Genomic DNA, 20,581 nt, shown 5'->3' with positions numbered 1-20,581 from the left:
AATACCTCTGTTCCTTTATCATTAGTGAAAACTATATTTTTGGAAAATTTGATACATTCTGTAAACGTTTGGAGAAGATTTCAGATATGAGCAATATTATGGAAAGCCTTTTAGAGTTCCAGCATATAAAAATAGAAGGTATTGAAGAGATCAGCGCACATTACCATAGCATTGCTGCAAACACCAAATCAAAAAAATATGATGTTCTGGATCACAGAAAACAAGAGGTACATACATTCAACACTTTCCTGAAAATCAGTCCCTTAAACCTATGCTTTGCACTGGAGATATGCAAGAAGAATTAAATTTAATAACAATGCATATAGTATTCTGTTGTAATTCTAATACATTAATATCTTTCAATACAACTTGAATTTTTTTGGCTAAATTAGGCTTTTTATTTCATTTTAATTTATTATTGTTAGTTTTTGATAAATAGTTTTTTGATAAACCAGATTTTGTGTGATAGGTAATGATACAAACAATTTTTCTTAAACTTGTTTGTTTTGAAATGCATACATTTTGAACTGCAGAGAGAGAACTAATTCAGAGAGGTCGAGGCATTAAATTCAGTTGATCTGCTTTCAAGAGTTATGCAATGTTTCTCAATGTAATAGTAGAGGCAGTCTTAGCACCTAGATGACTGTTTTAGAGGGAGAAACGAATGATACCACTTCCAGTGCTGAGTAGGGTGGTCAGAACTAAAGTGACTTCTCAGGTGCTTCAGGCTCATTGTTAAGTACCTCCTGTACATCCTGGAATTGAGCTGCTTTTTTGATCTGTAGCCTGCTTGCTTTACTAGATTGATATCCTAACAATAAAAGTGTAAGGAATGTTGTTGTCCCCTGCCTTCCTGAACTCTGTAGCTTGCAATTGTCAGGAACTTCCCTTTAATCATTTAGGCCTGGAGCACCTTTGGCTTTCTTCTAACTGGATATTGGTTTACATATCTGTAATACTTGCTGTGTGGTTGTTTTCTGAAAGAGAACGTTTTACTGTTAACTGGAATTTGGAAATGTTTAAAAGTTGCTTGGCTTTTCTACATATGATGGTTGAAGCAAGATGTTTTTATGGACTGTCTGCCCAGGTTTGTAGAGTGCTTTCTGAGCAAGGAGGTTTGCATTCAACTGTTGTGGGTCCTCAGCATTTTGGACTTTGAGTATTTATCTGTAATAATTTTCTTAAAAGTAATTCTTGTTAGGAGTTCCCAGATGTGGCGCAGTAGCCCAATAGAGATGAGGCTGCACCAGCTCCATGTCCCCAGGTCCAGTCAGTAGCAAGGCTGAGCATGTATTCCCAATAGGCACATGCATATGTACATATAATACATATATGCATATGCAGCTACACAGATCAATATAGAAAGCATAGCACTCGTGCAATTGCAAACAGCATCAATGGCCTCATCCTGCTCCCCTCTCTGGCTGATCAGGATAAAAGCCTGTTGCGGGGGGAGGGACAAAAAGAGAAAAATACACACACTTGCACACTCACCCACTCACTATGGATTCCTCCAGTAGCTGGTCTTAGACAGTTAGTCTGTCCAGTAACTGGCCCCTGGTCTCCTCCTCAGTGAGTTGTTGGCACTTGGACACAGGAGCCCCTGAGGCTTGCAGCCCCACTGCAGTTGCTGGTACTCAGGCACACACCCTCACCCTCCCCCACCCCTCCCTGCCCTTTGGTAACTGACCTTAGACAATCAGTCTACCCCACAGCTGGTCTCTGGATCCCTTGCTCATTGCCTTATGCAGAGACATGCACATGGAAACAGGTCTCCCTTGTATTTAGTCCAGATCTGTGGCCTTACCAATTGCAGATCCCCAACCTCCAGTGTCTCTTCAGTAGCTGGCTTGGCCCTCCTGGTCCCTCCAGTAGCCAACTCTCAGACCATTCTGGTCTCTTCAGTATCTGAACCGGATTTACACCTCTCCAGTACTTGGCTTCCAGGCCTACTCAGTGGTTTGTCCAGCTTGATGTGCTCTAGCCATTTCACACTGATATATGCACTCACACAGTATGCATGCGCTCCAGTCTCTCTGGTTGCTGGCAGCGCAGACACATGGGCCCCTATGGCCCCTAATTTCTACTCCATTTACAGGGACTTAGACCTCTGTACACTCTGGTCTCTCCAGTTGCTGGCATCACAGGTGCACAGGCCCCTATGACTCATGGTCCCCACTGCAGTTGCTGGTACTTAGACCTCCATACACACACATGCACATGCAATAGAGAGCCCTATCACCCAAGCAAATAGTTAGAAATGGAGAGTAATAAGAAAACAGGACAGACTGTGCTGATCAGGTCCAGGGCATGGCCAAATAAGCATACTGACCAGCAACATGTTTACATGGGACAGCCTCCTTTTATCCCCTTATCCGTTTGTTTTCCCATGCATGTTCTTCCCCAAACCACCTTGGTCCTAACTTTTGTTTCTTTCCCTAACAATCTCATAATAAGTCTTGTACAATCCCAAGATGCCCTTCCCCTGCAACCTGTAAGGAGTCCCATACCCCAGTAGGTAGTAACCCACTTCAGTCCTAGAAGGTCGTCTAGAGAGCCTCTCCCATTGACTCTGCTGGATGGATTTCACACCCAGACAATGGACTGATCCTCCTCCTGTGATGCCCTGGGAGCTGCTGAATCAGAGTGCTCTGTTCTCTCTAATTAAGTTATTAGATTTCTTCTGCTTGTCTTTATTCCCCTGTACCCTTTTGTGTCTGCGGAGATGAGCTTTTAATCGCACAACCTAACACTTATTTTTTGTTTGCTTTGATTATAGTGTAAATGCCTTTGTTAGTGGTGTTTTCCCTGTTCTCTTTATTCAGTGCTGAACAAATTTACTGGGCAGATAAAGGAAATTCCCCAAAAGCTTTAGAGGAAGAATTTTGCATGACGTGAATGGAACAGCATAGACGTTGGTTTGTTTTTTGGTTTTTTTTTCCCTTTTCTAGTTTGAAAAAGATTACCTTGAATTTAAGAACCAAATTGCAGCATTGTACCAGTCCATACAAGAATTTGTAGATTCCTGGTTTGAGAAGACTGTAACTGTAAGTATTCTGCAAATGAAAACCCCTTGTTGAAGTATTCAGAAATGCTGAGTATCCACAACAACTATTGAAAATTTTCTGTTACTGCCAGTGTTCTGTACTGTGCAGGTCGCTGTCTGAGATAATGTAAGAGGATGTCAGGCCTATTATGGGCCTAGAGGTAGCCTGAAAAATGCTGGAAGCTTATAGTTGCTTATTTGATGCCAGTTTCATGTTGTGTCTTTCCTTACCAGTTTTATAGCCCTATCATTTTTTTCAGTTTATTTCCTTTCTTCATCCCAGTGTTCCCCATACCTCTCCACCGAGGCTGCTGATATGCTAGGATAGTCCTTCTCTCTGTCTCTAACTCTGCTATTTCCATGGCCCAGTTTTTCGTCACTCTCTTCTGACCAACTTGCTGTTTTCCTCTTACTCTGCTGCTTTCTTTCAGTGTTTCCTTTCCTTTGTTCTGTACACTCACTTACAGTGCATGAGTAATGTTCACTACTGTGGCCTTAATTCTGATTGCTGTTCCCTAACTCCCCCCTTAAAAATTAGGGATTGAAGCTTTTATTTAAAAAGCAAAACAAAAGTAAAAACAAATTAGAGGTTTTGAGGCATACAACATCATTTTCTTGAGCCCAGTGAAAGGAAACAAATCATGTGTTGACACAGATTCCAAGTTCTGGAGTAGTACTGCTGCAAATAATTAAACTGTGCTTCCAGTCTGAGGGGAGAGTTCAACAGTTCTTACACTGTAGCCCAATATCCCATTACTGGGAGGATCAAGGTGATAAAGCCTTTGTCTTCATACCTTAGTGCAGAAGTGGAAAAGGAGTTGAAAGTGCAGGGGGAAGCTTTCAGTTCATTGCCTCATGAAACATAAGACTTCAGCATGGTAGGGCTTCTACATGTTGCCCATGTTATGTATGCAGTATATAATAATAATAATAATATATGTAACGCTAATAAGAGCAGCTGAGCTTGATGCAGAGTTTCCATTTCTTCAAATCTTTCTTGTTCACCTCTCAATGCTGCAGGACAGAACAGATTCATCAGGTAGTTGGCTTTTTTCTTTTACACTGAAAAGAATGACGATTATGTAATTCCTGGTAGAAACAAAAAAACAAAAGAAAAACCCATGGAAAGATGTTAGTCTGAATAATGTCTAGAACCATCTATTACAAAAAATGAATCCAAATAACTTTTTTTCAAGTGTTTCTACATTATAGGATGAATGGTATAAGCATTAATGACGACTTTAAAGAACTACTATTAGATTTAATTATTGGGGGGGGGGAGTAGGGGTGGAAGGGGAGCTGTACTCAGAGTTCAAACTGTGTTGTCCAGGAGCTCATTCATATATTCTTCCTGTTGCTTTTCGTAAGTTATTCCTATCAGACTGGAAGGAGTAATGAAATCAGTTCTGCTAGCTGTTACCTTGATGTCAGCAGAGTTCATTGGTTCAGGCTCTGATTGTGAAATCAGGTGTAAATGAAGTAGGAGTAAAGGTGTAGGTGTTCTGCCACATCTGTTTACAGAAAAAAGAGTGATGATTTGAGAATCCTAAAGAAGCTAACTGTTGTTCCAGTATACTGTGATGGTGGCACTTTGGTTAATTCAAGCTATGTTGAGGTAAATACACGGTATGTGACACAAAATACTAAAGCTAAATAAATTCACTGACTTATCTGGATGGGTTTTTCTTTGTTTCTTAGAAAATAACTTCGTATAAATAAATTAAAAAAAAGAATAATGACTGTCTGAACCATTAGCATCTTCTGCGGTAAATGTTCCATCCTTCTCTTTAGACTGAACAGATGCTGGGACTTCTGGTGAAGCTTGAAGAAATAGGGGGAAATCGTATTGATCTTAGTGAGAAGTATACTATTGTCCTTCAGCAATACAGCCGAGACTTAGACTTTGTTCGAAAACTCTACGAGAAGCAAAAAGAAAATCCACCTGTACCACGTAATGTACCACCAGTAAGAATGAAATAAGGGAGAGAGAAGAAAATACTTTGCTGTTTGTCTGTTTTTAAGTTCATGGAAATGTAATCTTGTATCTTTTCTGTTTTAGGTAACAGGGAAGATTATGTGGGCTCAGCAGTTATACAGAAAAATTGACCATCCAATGAAATTCCTTAAAAAGAAAAGCACACTTGTGAAGGTTGGAAATTAGCAGACGATGATTTATGCTAAGCTCTAAAGCATATTATTAACAGGCATATGATTTATTTTTATACTCTTAAGTTTGCTTTTCTGATGACTTGTATTCAAGCTATCCAACACAGGATAGGTGTTAATATTTGACCGCTCCAGGGTTTTATTTTTTTTATTATTTTTATTTATTTTTGGGGGGGGGCAGCATTATTATTCTGGGGCTCAAGACAGCTGTTTTTCTCGAGACCTTAAACTGGTGACTTAGGCCAATTCTTTCTTGATCAGAGGTTCTGACCATGTACCTAACTGCAGAGCCTTCTATCTGCTACACCCTATAATGAGGAGGACTCATTTAACCTCAACTGCTAGGATTTAATGGAAGAATATCCTTTTAATAGCTTCCTCAATGAGAAAACAGTCCCTCGTATAGGTCACAGCATAGACTTTCTTTTATAGACAAGATTGGCTTTACATTCTTTAGAGTAGTTTTTTTTAATAAAAACAGAGTAGTAATAGAGTAGTATTTTTAATAACTGAATTCTTAAATATCTTTCTATGTTTCTTTGTTTTATTTCCAAAATAGTATAGGTGAAAGATCTGTATTTGTGGTGTCTTCCTGATGGTGGTGAGGAAAGTCCTAATGGATGCCATTTTTACTATGTTAGGCTATGTTAGAACTGATTACAGGTTTTTTGCGTGTGTGTGATTCGCAGACACTGGAAATGAAAAAGGTTGTTAAGAGCTACAACAAAATGGCTGCAGTTCTATTGGAATTTGAACTTCTTTATCACAGAGCCTGGTGCAGGTTTGCTGACCAAGCTAGAAATGCTCTGTGTGCTTCCTTACTATTCAGACACCCAGAAACCAAGGTAAATAGGATTTATTCTTTGTGCTACTGTTGCATTGTTTATTATTACCTGTGATACTTTAGTTGTATTGTGGATAGACAAGCACAACCTTAGAATAATCTTTTTTAAGGTTTGAAAAATGAAGTACTTTAATCTGTGTAAATGTATTATTTTCTTTTTGTTTATATGTTAGGATACAGATTTAATCATGTCTTTTCTTCACAAGTTTCCAGCCTTATTCGGAGTACATAAGAGGCAGTACTCAGCAGATATAAATCTGACTTATCTTTTTGCATATTGTTCCTTGTTTTATTTTCTGTTACCCAAAACTTTAGTCAAGAAAAGGAATTTTTAATTAGATCATGATCTTTTCTGTAGTGGTCACCATCACTGTGTTGAGTATATTGCAGTCATTCATTAATTCAATTTTGTAAATGCTCTCCAAGACAAATTCTTACCATTCTTAGAAGTGTTCTACAGATCTTTTCTCTGCTGTAGTGCAGAGAAGTAATAATTAAAGTGTAGCATTTTTTTGAATTAATGATTTCATAATGGACAGCTAGAACCTACTTTATATGTTTATTTAGCATCTTGATAGCATTTTATGTCCCAGGAAATGAACAGAGACTAATCCTCACAACCTTCCTCCCCAGTCTGCAGATGGAGAAACTGAGATGAGAAGGAAACTTACTCCCAAAGAGGGTCATCTGTAAAACTAGAATTAGACTTGGGAAGTCATAGGCACCAAATGATGAGGGTATACTAAGTCACAGGAAATTGAAATCAGTTGGAGCTATTGATTATCTATTACATTGGAAAAGCCAGCTATTTGTACAAGAGCCTGAATATCTGTGTAGGAATCTAAACATGGGTATAGACTCTTGTCTAGTCTTCTGTATCTTGCTATGTCTTCCAGATGTGTCACACTGCATGTAACCACCAAGCTACTGCCTTATTTTCTTTTTGTTTTTTTTCCCCCCTGTACTGTTACATGAAGGAATTATTTGTAAACTTGGATCCAGTGGTCCTGGAAGTACTTTATGAAGCAAAATACCTGAAAAAAATGCATTTTGAAGTTCCAGATGTGGTCCTTTGCTTGTGTGCAGATGAAGAACGGATTAAAAGACATCAAATGGAGTGAGTGAACACTTTTTGGATTTGATTCTCATGCGCAAATTTTCCTAGCTTTTTGTCCCTGTTGTATGTACGTATTTGTTATAATTTTTTCTCTTTGATGGAATTTAATTGAAACTTAATTGCTTTCCCCTTTACTTCCCTAGTAATATTGTTCACATGCAGTTCTTCCCATCTCCACAAACATCTTGTTACCAGAAAATGTCAGCATGCTTTTCTTCTGCAACTATGACAGCTGCTCAATAAGTGGTACTGCTAACACATCTATGCACTATAACACCAGGATTGCACTCTAAATTATTACAGTTAACCTCAAAAAGCAGTTAGGAAAACAAGCTGGAATTTACCATTTGATTAAAGCACAACCCAAATGTTTGTATATGTAGTGAAACAATAGGTTGTAATATGTACTCTTTTTTGTTGTTGTTGTTGAAAATCTGAAATCATTTTTGCTAACTTCAAAGAATTCTTTTCTGCTTCTTGAAACACTACGAGATATCAGGGATATCTAACTCTGTGCTGGAACAGTTCTTTTGAGTTCTCTCCAGACATGTTTTCTACTGTGAAAAAGGCTTCAGTCTAACTCCCTAAGCAAAAAAGCAGTGTCAAAGATTGTAGATTTTTGCTTAAGCAACAGGGGGAAAAAACACTTCCAGAATATTGCCTTAAGAATGGATTATTGCCATACACTGTTTGTAATGATGTTTAAAAGCACTGTTTTAATCTGGCACAGAACACTGCTGTCACCGTTTTGCAGCAGTTCTTGTAAGTTACCTATTATGTATCTTTGACTTCTGAGTTGCATTGGCTTTCAGTTCATGTTTATACAGCTCTGTCATTTTCACTGAGCTACATAGGTAAATCTAGGTTAAGAATTCGGCCTCTTTTTTCATTCCAGTTTGGTGTCCTAAGCAGTTTTGGATCTAGCGCTTCATATTAGCTGTGTCATTTCATACCATGTCTGGTGAAATAGAAGGGAACAAAAATACTGTGTTCTCAATTTGCTGTTTTAGACTGTAACTCATTTTCCTTGAAAGAAAGTTGTTCTAAACTGATCACAGTCACTTTACTGGAGCTACTTATTTCCCCAATCAGTTTCTCGTGTGAGTGGAAAATAGGAGGCTTAGTTTGAGATGGGAAGAGCTAAGAAGAGTTTCTGATTTTCATATGAGTTCAGAGCTTGCAGATTTTATTAACCAAAAATGTGTCCAAAGTCTTGTGTGTTTCAAATATCTGAAATAAGTACATTCTAAACGTGACCATGTCTTGCAGACTTCAGCATCTATTGATCAATTACAAAGAATGTCTGAATAGAATTCCTGTTATGCTGGAACCACTGATGAAACCATTTATAGGACAAGTTGAGGATGCCCTTACTCTGGGCCTGATACAGTTGTCATGGACTTCTTCAAACATCAATAAATGTATGTATTAAGTGAGGAAAAGGTGAGGTGATGTTGTTAGGTAGTACCCTCTCAGTATTTCCTTGACAATTTTAGGAAGAGCAGTCCAAGTATTCTCTTATCAGTGCCAGGGGAAAAAAACATGCCAGATCCCTCCTGACTATGGAAGTAAATCAGACGGTGGAAATCAGTATCAATATGGTGGAAATGATGGATTTACATCCCACTCTAAACTGGTGATCAAGCTGGAGCTGCTTGACAGCCACCTTTGAACAGTCCTGGTTACATCATTTGCTTTATCCTATGTATACTTCTTTCCCTCTCAGTTCAGGCCCCTTTACCACCCTCATGTCCTCACAAATAAACAACCCACCCCTGTTTATTTTCTCTCGCCCTAGTGAGCCCTGATTTTGGCACTTCTTTTGGTATTCATGATGTGGTTGCCTTACTGATCTGTACCGCGGTCAGTAATTTTGTTAAGCTTTTACTCCCATTTTGTTATATATAAATAATGTTACTCAGTTCTGGTTTTTTGTCACGTTGGCATCTTGTTGGTGTAGCCTCTGTTTAGGGTTGGCCGACTGCATACATACTACTCCATCTTTACTGTCCATAATGTCTTGTAGTTCCTTACATTTCTATCTCAGTGTAGCTACAGATTGAGGCAGGCAGTTTGTCTGCATACCTCAACAGTATGAACCTTTTCTCTGTATGTTTCTTAGAATTGTAATTAGAGGTGGAAAAGTTCTACTAGGTTCTCCTTCTGCAACGGAAATGTTTAAATGTTGTGAGTGATGGAAATTGTGTATATATAAAATATTTTATGTTGATATATGTGAGTGTTGGAAGAGCTATAATACAGCTCTGAAGAGTGTCTGATTCAGCTGAATCACTAGGATTATTTCACAAACACTGCTACTGGCAGAAGGAGGTGAGTGGGATGCTTGATCCACCTTTTGGTGGCTGCTCACATAAAGTGGAAACAAAATGACTGTAGGAATCAGTCTCTGCTTCTTGAAATTGTTCAGGATCCCTTAATCCTACCAAACTTTGTTGGTCACTGTATTGGAGTGACTTGCAATGAGGAGTAAGGGCTCTGCTGTTAAAAAATGTACTAAATACTACAATAGTATCTCTTTTCTTAAGAAAGAGGCTTTCTGGCTCCTCACTTTTGGGAATATGGTGTTGTAAAAGGATTGTTTTTGCCCCATCCTCCCCCCCATCTTTCTCTCTCCTCCTCATCTCTCCTTTCTAACAAAGAATTTGGTTCTCAGCTGAGGCATTATAAATTCAGTTCTGTTGGGAGTTCAGTGAAGTCATTTAGTTAGTTTACAGTTGTGTAAATGAGTAAATTGCTTGTCATGTTTGACTGCTTTTCAAGGTTGAAAAGATAATATATACAGTGTTTGGAGCTTTCTGCCCAAATACTCTATTTTTTTTGAAGAAAGCTTTTTTTTTTTTAATCCACAATTATGCCTAAGCATTTTCCACACTGCCAAAAAGATACAAACCTACCCCTATCGATTACAACATGAAGTTGGTTAACTCTTACTAAAGTGTCTTTGAAATGAGCATATATAAAACCATCAGGAAGACTTCTGTGTTGCAGTTCTGTGAGAAACCAGTAGGTCATGCTTGTAAATCAGTTTTCAGTTGAGACAGGTTAATGTTAGGCTTTTACTTTTCTTCAAAATGTAAAGCAACAAAATAAGCAGAGACAGATGCAGCCTAAATCTCAAAGTGGACCATGTGTTTGCGCAGCTGTTCATTTGTGACTGTGCCATGTGGTGCTAGAGCATGGGGTGCTAACCAGTGCTTTAGGCAGGTCTGGCTGCCTTTTAGCCCTCACAGAACACAATGGCAAACTTCTTGTTTTATAGCTCTGTCTAAAAGGAATTTTTGTGTTTGGTTTATGTAGGTTAGTAACACATCATAAGGAAGGTCGCTATTATTTATTTATTCATTTGGCTAGTCTCTACACTATGTTAAGATAGTATTTGCTATATCAGTATCAAAGTCTGAATAGCTACAGCTCAGGTTTTACCGGGTCTTTGGATCAGCGTTTGCTTTGGTGGAAACTGGCCTTGTTTGGCAAGGTAGGGATTATGTAGCAAGACCACCTGGGCTACTGCTTCAGCTGCTACAGCTGGAATGGATGGAGGAATGAGCTGGAATCTCCCCTAGAGAGGAATACTCCTCTTATGTGAATGTATCTTTTTGAGAGTGTGCAATGTCTAGCATGTGCAGAATATGTGTTGGACATGCAAGCCATTTGTTCAGTACATACAAAGTAAGTCTGACCTGCCACAGATGTGCTGAACTCACTATGCATGAGCTTAATGTCTCAAGTGCCTTATTTCAATCTCATATTTGGAAGTAGGGGAGCTCTATTTGTGTCTCCTAGAATAAAATTCCAAAAAGAAAGGAAAAATGGATTTTGGACTGCCTAATCTATTAAAAAAAAAGTCCAAGGAATGGGTCAGATTATTTGTCCATTTTAGTCAATAACAAGACAAGTCCCAGTCATTAACTTCCTAGTTGGAATGAATGATACTTTCCACTTAAAGCATCAACAGTTGCACACTGCTGTGTCTTAGATAGCATAGGGATTTATTTTCTCATGGAATGAGAGAATCAGGGTGATTCAAATTATATGTCTGCTAATAACAGATACACAGCTAGAAGGAGTCAGGTGACATTCCTTTTTCTACAAGGAAAGTATTAAAGATAAAGAGAGAATTTAGCCACCCTGTTCAGAGATGGTCTTTTTTTACCTAGTTTGGTAAAAACATATATCTTGTAAAGGGCTCAATTTATCTCTATCCAGAATAAACATATATCTTGTAAAGGGCTCAATTTATCTCTATCCAGAATAAATTGGATCATATAGTTGAAAAGAAATCTGGTGGTTCAGCCAGTGTATAATCTTGGCTTGAGGAATTTCAGACATTGACTTTATAAATAGGTTACAAAGATAAAATACTGGATTTCACTGTGTATCTGTGTAGGAGGCCTAAAATAATTTTGGGGTAGTTGCATTCTTTTTGTTTTCCACTGTATTTTGTTGATACTTTTCATTACGATATTAATACAGGAAAGTGATATTTTGAGTACTGTTGTACTATTTACTGTAAAATGGGTTTCATTTAAAGACTCCAAAGTACAGCAAGCCCATCACATTTTTGGTTTCAGGCCTTAATTCCATATTTAATCATGATTAAATCCTCATATCATTGTAATACATAGGGAAAAAAAAAAGATTTAAGAGGGCTTGCATAATTTGTTTTCACTTTGTTTTCCTTGCTTAGTTATTGAGAATGCTTATGATACCCTGAGGGAATTGGATTATACAATCACAGAAGCAGCTGAGACTCTGGAATGCAGAATTGAAAGAATTCTGCAGGATATGTCGAATACTGCTCTAATAACTTTGCCAGAAGATGAACCTATAGATGTGCTTGCTTTCCTGGAATGGACAGAAAAACTTGCCATGTCTGCTGCTGACACACTGTCTCAGTAGGTTTATTCATTGCATAGATTTGAAGGCCATGTTTGGGAGGGATTATTTATATATTACATTTTTATACATAGGTAGTGTGCTTTTAAAATTCTATTGTAACAGAGTGGTAGTCTAAAGCAAAGTCTCAGGACTGCAGGGAAAAACTCGCAAGTAGCTTAAATGCAGCAGATGTAAAATTGCATCTATTTTCTAGCGTTTCATGTTTTTCTTCTTATTATGTTATAATCAGTAGCAAGAAAAATGAAGATGTATAAGAGTTAAAATCTCATCCCAATGTTAATCACTTGATTTTTAATGCTAGCTAGTGAGTATAAGACTTCCCATTCTGTTAGTGTTGCAAATTGTTTGCTTTATGCTTATTTTCCAGGATATAGTGGAATAGTTGTTTAGTTCTTTTCCAGAAATATGCCTGTGTCCACTTTGCCAAATCAAATACTTGCCTTCTATTTATTTTTAATTGTCTTTATTAATTATTTTATTAATTCTGATTTCACACATTATCAGATTGTATTGTCCTGATACAATCAGATACAAATGCCTGCTTTCTTACTATAACTGGCAAATAAATTTTTTATTTATTATGGAATACAGTTGAGTTGTATATAACAGGGTCTGACAAAGAGGTTTTATGATAGTCTACACATCTTCTTGTCTCACACTTTCTGTATGCCCAAGCAATTGGAGAAAAATGAAAAGTATGAGGTTATTTCCCTGCACATACAGCTCTTCACATTGAGGTGGGGCCGGGGGGAGGATATGCCTGGAAAATAGCAAAGAATATTTCTTATGTTTGATTCCCTGTGCATGATTGTAAGGTTGTTTTTTGTAGACAAAGCCAGCAAGTGGAATGCTCTATGTATGAACTAGTAGATATTCTTAAGCACAGGCTGAAAGGAGATGTAAGAAGCACGCTGGAGGTAAGATCTCTACAATGTAAAAAGTAACCTTTTATAACCTAGTTAGATACTTGATATTTCACTTACATGCTGGATAATACAGATGCTTTCCCTTTAACTCTTCAGGATTCATATGCCTGTGCACATCTTGACACAAAACAGAAAATACGCTGCCAAGAATGCCTGTCCTGTAGTTACTATAATCTGATGGGGCAGCTTTATCAGAAGAATACTGACTCTTTAGTCAGATGTGAGTCTTTGATTTTCAGATATGCTTAGTTTTTTAATATTATTTAAAGATTTTTCAAAGCTTATTGTGGTAAATGTAATCTCACTTAAATATTATATTTATCTAGGCACAAGGATTTCCTTAGAGTCCTTAAGACATCGCTTGCGTGTTGTTGACTCTAGATATCAGATGACCAAGACTGTAGAGACACAGAGGCTTCCTCTGTTCAAAGCTGAAATTCAACTGGCTATTCCAAATGTTGTCTTGAGACCAAGTCTTGAAGATATTCAGGTAACAAAGAAATTGCGTGTCTCAGTCATTCTTGGTAAAACATTTATGAACACATTGGTTTAAAACAAGATATGCAAGTTTAGTATTAAAATTAATAACGAGGAAGCTCAGGAACTCCTATACATAACCCTCTACTTAAATGCAAACATTTCAGAGTAAATGCAAAAATAAAAATTACTGCCATTGATATGGCCTGGTTCTCTTTAAACTCTTTCAGAATATCCAAAGACTGTATCAGTTTGAAATATCATTCATAAATCAGCATTCTGCTGTAGTGAGTGTAATGAATGTAATGAAAAATTCTACCCGCCTGATGCTGTAAACTATGGAAGAAACACCTGTGTAGATTTATGCTAATTCAGCAGAATTCTTGCATGTGTACTTAAAATCTTCTATGGTGTCTCGAGTTATTCACAAAGTATCAATTGGTTATGATGCTAACTTGTAGACTTCTCATTTGTCACTGTCAAAATCAATGGTTGAATTCTTTTTCAGATTTCATTTACAGTCTTTGTGGTGTTGTCAGTAAGAAATCAAACAAAGTGTGATTGTAAAATACAGTAAATAGAAAAAGTTATATAATAATTTATACAGCTGCCTGTATAGTTATAGACTCCCATCACAAATTCAGACAAATTTATTTAGGCATTCTAATGTGGCTGTATTTTTATTGTATTGTATTTTTATTTATTTGTATTTGTATTTTTGGCAATCCCACTTAATGCTTATTAGAATATTTCCTGTAAATATTCTGTGGTATGATTTTTCTATTTTGGAATTACCTGGATAATTTTTTTTTTTGCCTTTGTTAGGCATAATCTCTCTGTTGAATGTTTTATTGTTTTCAGAGTGCTGTAAACAAAGCAGTAAATATGATGTTAGCAGTAGCCAAAGATATTCCCCTGTGGAAATTCGCTTACTTGCATCATGAGCAGCAGCAGGTGGAGTATTTTTATTTCAGTTATTTTAAAATTTCAATATTTGATCTAACATTTCTTAATTTTCTAAGAATACGTTCTATATTAATACTTTGACTTGTAATCTGGGGGATCTTCCTGTTAAGTGAAAACTAGGTTTTAATATAATCTCTATACTAAGTAATTATTTCAATAGTAACAATTCATTAAAGTTGCTTTTTTTTAATATTAAAGTCAAAAGTAGCTTTCATAAAAATCTTTTGAAAATACTATTCAGATATGATGATGATGGTGAGTGAAAACTAACGTTATGCATGTGCACTACCAGCTAAGTATAAATTACTATTACTCTTCCCAAGCAAAAACTATTTTAAGTGCTAATCTTCCAGGCTGCGACTGTAGCATCTGCAATGCTACAATAAATACATTATAAAGATTTTTTTTAGCTGTCAAAAATGAGTACAAAAGCCTTGGGAAGGTCTGAAGGCTAGATAGGAAGTCAAACTTGTTGAAATATAGACATGCACTGTTACAATATTCAGATAACCTTAATTCTGTCCTGTGGCAATGAAATAAACATAAAATTATCTCTGTGGGACACAATCAGATTCAATTAACAGAATATTTCACTCCCCCCTGCCCTCGCCCTCCCCCCCCCCCCAATGTTTTTTCTGCCTTGTTGGGGATGTGAGAGAAACTCATACATGTGACTTAAGGCTGCCTAATGGGGAACAGCAGTGATTTTAAAATGGCAATAGTCTTGACTTAAAGGAAAAGGATATTCTATTTGTTGTTCTCAGATGAAGGGCATGAAATGATTAGATCACACTGTAAGGGCACTATGTGGATCAGAGGCAACCACACACATTCCAGAGGAAAAGAATAGCTTGTGAACTGATTCATGCACAAACATGAGGAAAGCAGATTTTGGATAAATAGATCATGAATAAGAAAAAAAAATCTTTTTTAGATGGACACTCAGATTTGTCCAAAATAGGACTGAATACCTGGGGGGAAAAAAAGAGATATTTCCTATTTATCTAATCGCTACATACTAGTGGAAACTATCAATTTTTAGCCACCGTTAATACAATATTGCAGACTGTGGCTTATCTTTTTGAATCTAGTTTTGTTTTTGAAAAAAGAGCTGACTGTTAGGCAAGCTATATCTGAACTGCTGCAGGAAAAGACTCTTCTGTGTTCAGAATTCAGAATCATAGAACAGTTGAGGCTGGAAGGGGCCTTTAAAGATCATCTAGTTTGATTTTCCAGGTAGATCTCTCACGTTCATCACCTTCATCTTGAGAAAGGAGATAATTCCAGTTCTGAGGAGGAGGAGAAAGTTTCTTGTTTCCCAGTTTGTTCAAAATGTGAATATTTTAAATATTTCAAATTGTAATTTGTATCTCCTGTGCCTGCAGCTATTGTCTTAGTCTTGAAAGATGCAGATCTGTGCTGAAATAGATGTATGTAAAAATATCTTCCTGTTTGGTCAGTCTGATGTTTAAAAAAAAAAAAAAAAAGAAAAAGAAAAAAAAGAAAAAGAAAAAAAAGACCTTTCTAAAAGACCATCTAAAAAGACCATTCAAGTCCTGCAGACCAAACCAACCAGGGGACAGTGAAATGGATTCAGTTTCCTCTGCCACATCAAGCAGAATTGCTTGTTTATTTCCAAGCAGCCAGTTCTCTACTGCCTGCAGCCCTGTTTTTTTGGCCAAGAATGGGACTAGAGTTTATACTAGAGGGAGTAGGAAGGTCTGAACAGTTTTGTAGGAGCAAGAAACAGCACAGTTTTACTTGTATCTGAAGCATATTTTACAGAAATAATTCAGATACCATTATCATAGAGCTCCACATTGCAATTTTTTATAAAATCATCTTTGACACTAGAACTCTAGTTCTGTAAAATGATCCAAGCTAGAATAGGGAGTTCATTTGTGGGTTCTTTCTTTGCATTTTTTAACTGTTCTTAGAAGTGTTTTACCATGTGTGCTATATTACTTAGTTCTTCACATTCTGGATGTATGTTGTATTAATTCTTCACATTCTGGAATGCTCAGTAAAACTACTGGACATATGTTTATTCTTGTTTAATTTATGCCAGATTGAACAAGCTGTTGCTACAGACCTGGGAGATGAGAGCAAACTCGCCAGGATGGTGGCACTGAAACCTTTAGACAAGCAGATCATCGAGCATAAGGATATAAACAAAGTTATGATCCATCTAAGCACAATTATTTTATCTCTTAAAACCGAATCAGTGGATATTCTAAACAGCTTTTCTAAATTTTCAGGCATCTGGAACCAGGTTAAATACATGTTTAATAAAATTTGTTGCTATATTGTGAAATGTACTAAATAACCTATTTGGGGTTGTACAACTAGACTGTATGCTCGGTAGAAAGCATGATTCCTGCTTTCCATCTTACATCCCCTGCTGTCCTGAACATTTTCTAGCTTTCTTTTACATATAGGAGGATCTTTGGATGTTCTGGTGTCATGGTAGAATCCATATACCCTTAATACCTCTTCTCTCCTCTTCTATTGATCAGAACTTGCCATTCCTATCAATTAAACCATCTGAGAAGAAAACAGAAGAACAACAAAAAGAATGTTGCAAGCATGAAGAAACTTACCATCTTTCTTACAGTAGGACAAGGAGTAGCTTCAGAAGGCATCTTGTCTGTATAGGTTATAAAAGGAATCATTTAGCAGAATCTTTGAAAAGCAGACTATAAAATTGCCCCTGAACTTTAAACTGGCTAGTTCTCCTTCAGCAACCATTGCTGAAAGCAGCTTTTCTGTTTCTTCACAAAAATGATAAATTCAATCAAGGAAAACTTTCCAGTAATAAGGATTCTAAAGCAGAATAGAATCTGGGCTGGTGGAATTGACTTCATTAGCAACTGGGTCCGATCACATAGGTGGTAAAGCTCTGAGGAGTTTTTCTGGCAAGAGATATTTCATGCAATATAGCCTTATGTAGGTGCTGACTAGTGAAATTCAAGCTTGTGGGTAAGGGGAACTGCTGGTCTTATCTACCAAAGGTGCAATAGATAGGCTAAAACACAATCAGGATAGGAGTAACCTTATCTGTAACTGCTGGCTATTCCCAGCTTCCCCTTCCTAAATCAAATCATAGACTATATTGTTAACAACCACAATGTCTGGCGTTTCCTTTCGTGTTGATACCTTTGCAGTTAGAGTTCAGGCCAATTTAGGGTATTTTTACCTCTGACATTGAGCAGTTTCTTCATGGCATGTGGGAGTTCAAATCTCAGTGCTTAGTTACTTCAGTTATTGAAGCTATTGATTGAGCTAACTACACATCCTTTCACCCAAACCAGGCATAATCAGATTGGAGGATGCAGAAGCATGATACTGTTTCTTTTTCAGTAAAATCTCTAAAATTGTCAATGAAGCTCCTGCTCAACCTCTGAATTCTTTCAGAGTTGGCAATGTTTCCCCTCCTCTTTATCATTTCTGCAAGACCATTGGTCTTGCACTGTCACTGGTCATGTTGCCAGTGAGGTAGTAACAGCCTCTCAGGAATATCACTGTGCAGATGTAGATGGAGGTCACTGAGCTGGATAAAGATCATTTGTCTGTAATTGAACCCACAATCTACGACATTTGTTGGGCCCAAGGTGCTGGTGACACTGAAGATTTTGCCTGAGCATTGAATAACCTGCCTTATTTAAAGAAGAGGTGTCACACTCAGCGCTCTATCCCCTTGCAACAGGCTTCAACAAGCTAAAGTTTCTCTGTTCTCTAAGATCCATCCTTCCCTGTCAAACTACGCCTGCACCAAATGACCTGGCTTTGCATGCCCCTTAGTCCTATGTTTGTACAGGAGTTCAATATGCTGTTTCAAGAAGAGGAAGGATGGCTGAGCTGATCAGCCACTAATAGTACAATTGCTGTAATATTTGAGTTGCTTCTGGGGGTTGACAGAAAGAAAGACTGAGAAGAAAATATTTCAAGATAACTTTTAGCAGCTATGTTGTAAATTTTATAGTAATATTTGGAGGGAAAAGGGATATCCTAATCTGTGTTGATTTTTGAATTACAGATAGATTTAAAATGCTTTAGAGAGTACTATATAAAGGACAAGAACTGGAAAATCACATCAAGCAAAATAATTTGATCTTAATGCTTAGATCTTAAGCTTTTAGACAGGGATCATTTGTGACTGCACAGTACATCAAGCAGCTGATTCCCATGTAGGCTATTGTAATACCAGTGCTAAATAATTAAAACAAACTTCTTTTATCTAGGATCCAGAGGAAAAAGTGAAGGAATTTTTAGAGACCAACCCAACAATGGCAGAATTCCAAACTCAAATTAGTTATTTTTCAGTAAGTATTATATGTATTTTTTTAAAAAAACTGTACTGTTCAGAGAAATTGTAGTGAAATTAAAAGATTGATCACTTGTGTTTTTCTCAGCAATTGGAAATCCAAATCAGAGAACTGCCAAAGCACTGTATACTGGAATCAGTGGATATTACAACAGAGATGTTGCAAATAGCCTTAATTCAGGAATGCCGTTTAAGACAAAGACTATTTGGATTAGCTTTGAATAAAAAGTCTGCCACAGACATGGATGAAATTTGTTCATTCATTGACAGTCTTAGCAAGAGATTAAGCAGGCCTATCCATGACTTTGATGATGTACAGGGAGCAATGGAAGCACTGAAGGAAATTCGGGAGAATGAGATTAAAATTGAAATGGCAATTGGACCAGTAGAAGAATCTTATTCTGTGCTTCAGAAATACAATCTACTCATTCAAGATGGAAACACAGAAAGAGTTGATGGATTGGCTTATGCCTGGAAAAACCTAAACACACAGGTATCATAGCTATGCTGTACTGTTTCGCAGACTTTCCCTCCTTCCAACTTCAACTATGCTGTGATTCTGTGAAATACATATAGCAAAGTTTTTGTCAGCTTTTTAATGTCTAGAGCAATACTATTTAAGTATTTTCTTACTTAAAATACTCTGGATTTGTTTCTCTTTTATGCATATTTTTCTTCTTTTTTCTGCATTTAGGCACTACAGACTGAGGATCTGCTCCTAAAGGTACAGCCAGCTATGAAAACAGATTTACTGAGTGGTGTACAAAAATTCCAGATTGATACTGCAAAATTTTACAAAGACTATGATGAAAAGTAGGTAGATTGCAGTGCAATACCATTATACTTCATTAGTGTTTGTTTAAAAATCATGTATCTGAAAGGCTGCAAGAAAATTTCAAAATAATACAAGATGGGCAGATACTCTTATTGTCAGAGATTCTTTCCTGTAATTTCAGTGCTGGAGTCTGGGGTGAAAATGCAGAAGAGTTAATAGGTTGAGGGAAAAAAAATCAGACTCTCAATCCAGATCCAAAATTAAAACTTTTTGAGGATTCTAAACTCAACAAGGCACTTAAGGACATATTTAATATTAAGTGTAGATGTAATGCCTTGTAAGTGAGTGGAGGTTCAGGTTCTAGATGTTACTAAGTTCAGAGTTTTCCTTAAAAGCATGCTTACATTGGCTTTCTTTAAATTGTGAGCCATGTGTGCTTCATGGGACACATCTACGTTGGCAACTTGGTGTGACACAAAGAAGGAGGGACGAGAGTCTGGTTTGCCATGATCTGTTACGGTTCTAGGATAATACATCCACAGTGTGTTTATTGGCAACGGAGTTCATGTCAGCTGCTGCCCTTAGGCATGTCCTACACAGCTGTAGGCCGTAGGCAATGTGAAGCAGCTTTCTGTACAGTTGTCACAGGCTGCCTTGCTGTTACTAACCATGCCTGTGCATAGAGCGCAAACTGCTGAAGGGTCTTGGAGAAGATACGTTCCATACTTTACATTCCTCTTACAAGCAGGGTGCTCCAAGTGGTAACCTAGCATTTGGCTTCAAACTTGTCTTCACCAGGAGTGAAACTTCTTGAAGCTGCACCAGTACTGCATTTGAGTGCATGCCTCAAGACTCCAACTATAGACAGAAGGTGAATTTGTACCTAAAAGGAACTTGTCTAGAGCACTGAGTTGCTAATGCAGATGCGTGTGTTGTACTGTTTGCAGTCCTGGTTCTCAAGCTGTCCACATGAAGAATTCGTGGAATCATACTGGTGCTGCTGCTTTGCTCATTGTAAGA

General features: G+C 37.3%; 1 protein-coding gene across 1 annotated transcript in view; it reads left to right on the top strand.

Moving 5' to 3' along the window:
* LOC112989257 (dynein axonemal heavy chain 5-like) overlaps positions 1-20,581 on the top strand; it is a 164,038-nt gene that overhangs the window by 19,333 nt on the left and 124,124 nt on the right. The window contains exons 15-30 of the mRNA XM_064506773.1: positions 26-227; positions 2,952-3,047; positions 4,838-5,011; positions 5,106-5,195; positions 5,902-6,057; positions 7,034-7,173; positions 8,443-8,594; positions 11,882-12,089; positions 12,923-13,010; positions 13,116-13,239; positions 13,346-13,509; positions 14,358-14,450; positions 16,531-16,734; positions 18,704-18,784; positions 18,875-19,279; positions 19,481-19,599. Of these exons, the coding sequence (XP_064362843.1) occupies positions 26-227; positions 2,952-3,047; positions 4,838-5,011; positions 5,106-5,195; positions 5,902-6,057; positions 7,034-7,173; positions 8,443-8,594; positions 11,882-12,089; positions 12,923-13,010; positions 13,116-13,239; positions 13,346-13,509; positions 14,358-14,450; positions 16,531-16,734; positions 18,704-18,784; positions 18,875-19,279; positions 19,481-19,599 (2,496 nt within the window). The remainder of the gene's footprint in view (positions 1-25; positions 228-2,951; positions 3,048-4,837; positions 5,012-5,105; positions 5,196-5,901; positions 6,058-7,033; positions 7,174-8,442; positions 8,595-11,881; positions 12,090-12,922; positions 13,011-13,115; positions 13,240-13,345; positions 13,510-14,357; positions 14,451-16,530; positions 16,735-18,703; positions 18,785-18,874; positions 19,280-19,480; positions 19,600-20,581) is intronic.

Source organism: Dromaius novaehollandiae, chromosome 2 (assembly GCF_036370855.1).
Source record: "Dromaius novaehollandiae isolate bDroNov1 chromosome 2, bDroNov1.hap1, whole genome shotgun sequence".
Taxonomy (NCBI): domain Eukaryota; kingdom Metazoa; phylum Chordata; class Aves; order Casuariiformes; family Dromaiidae; genus Dromaius; species Dromaius novaehollandiae.
This window is presented reverse-complemented; position numbering and strand designations above follow the sequence as displayed.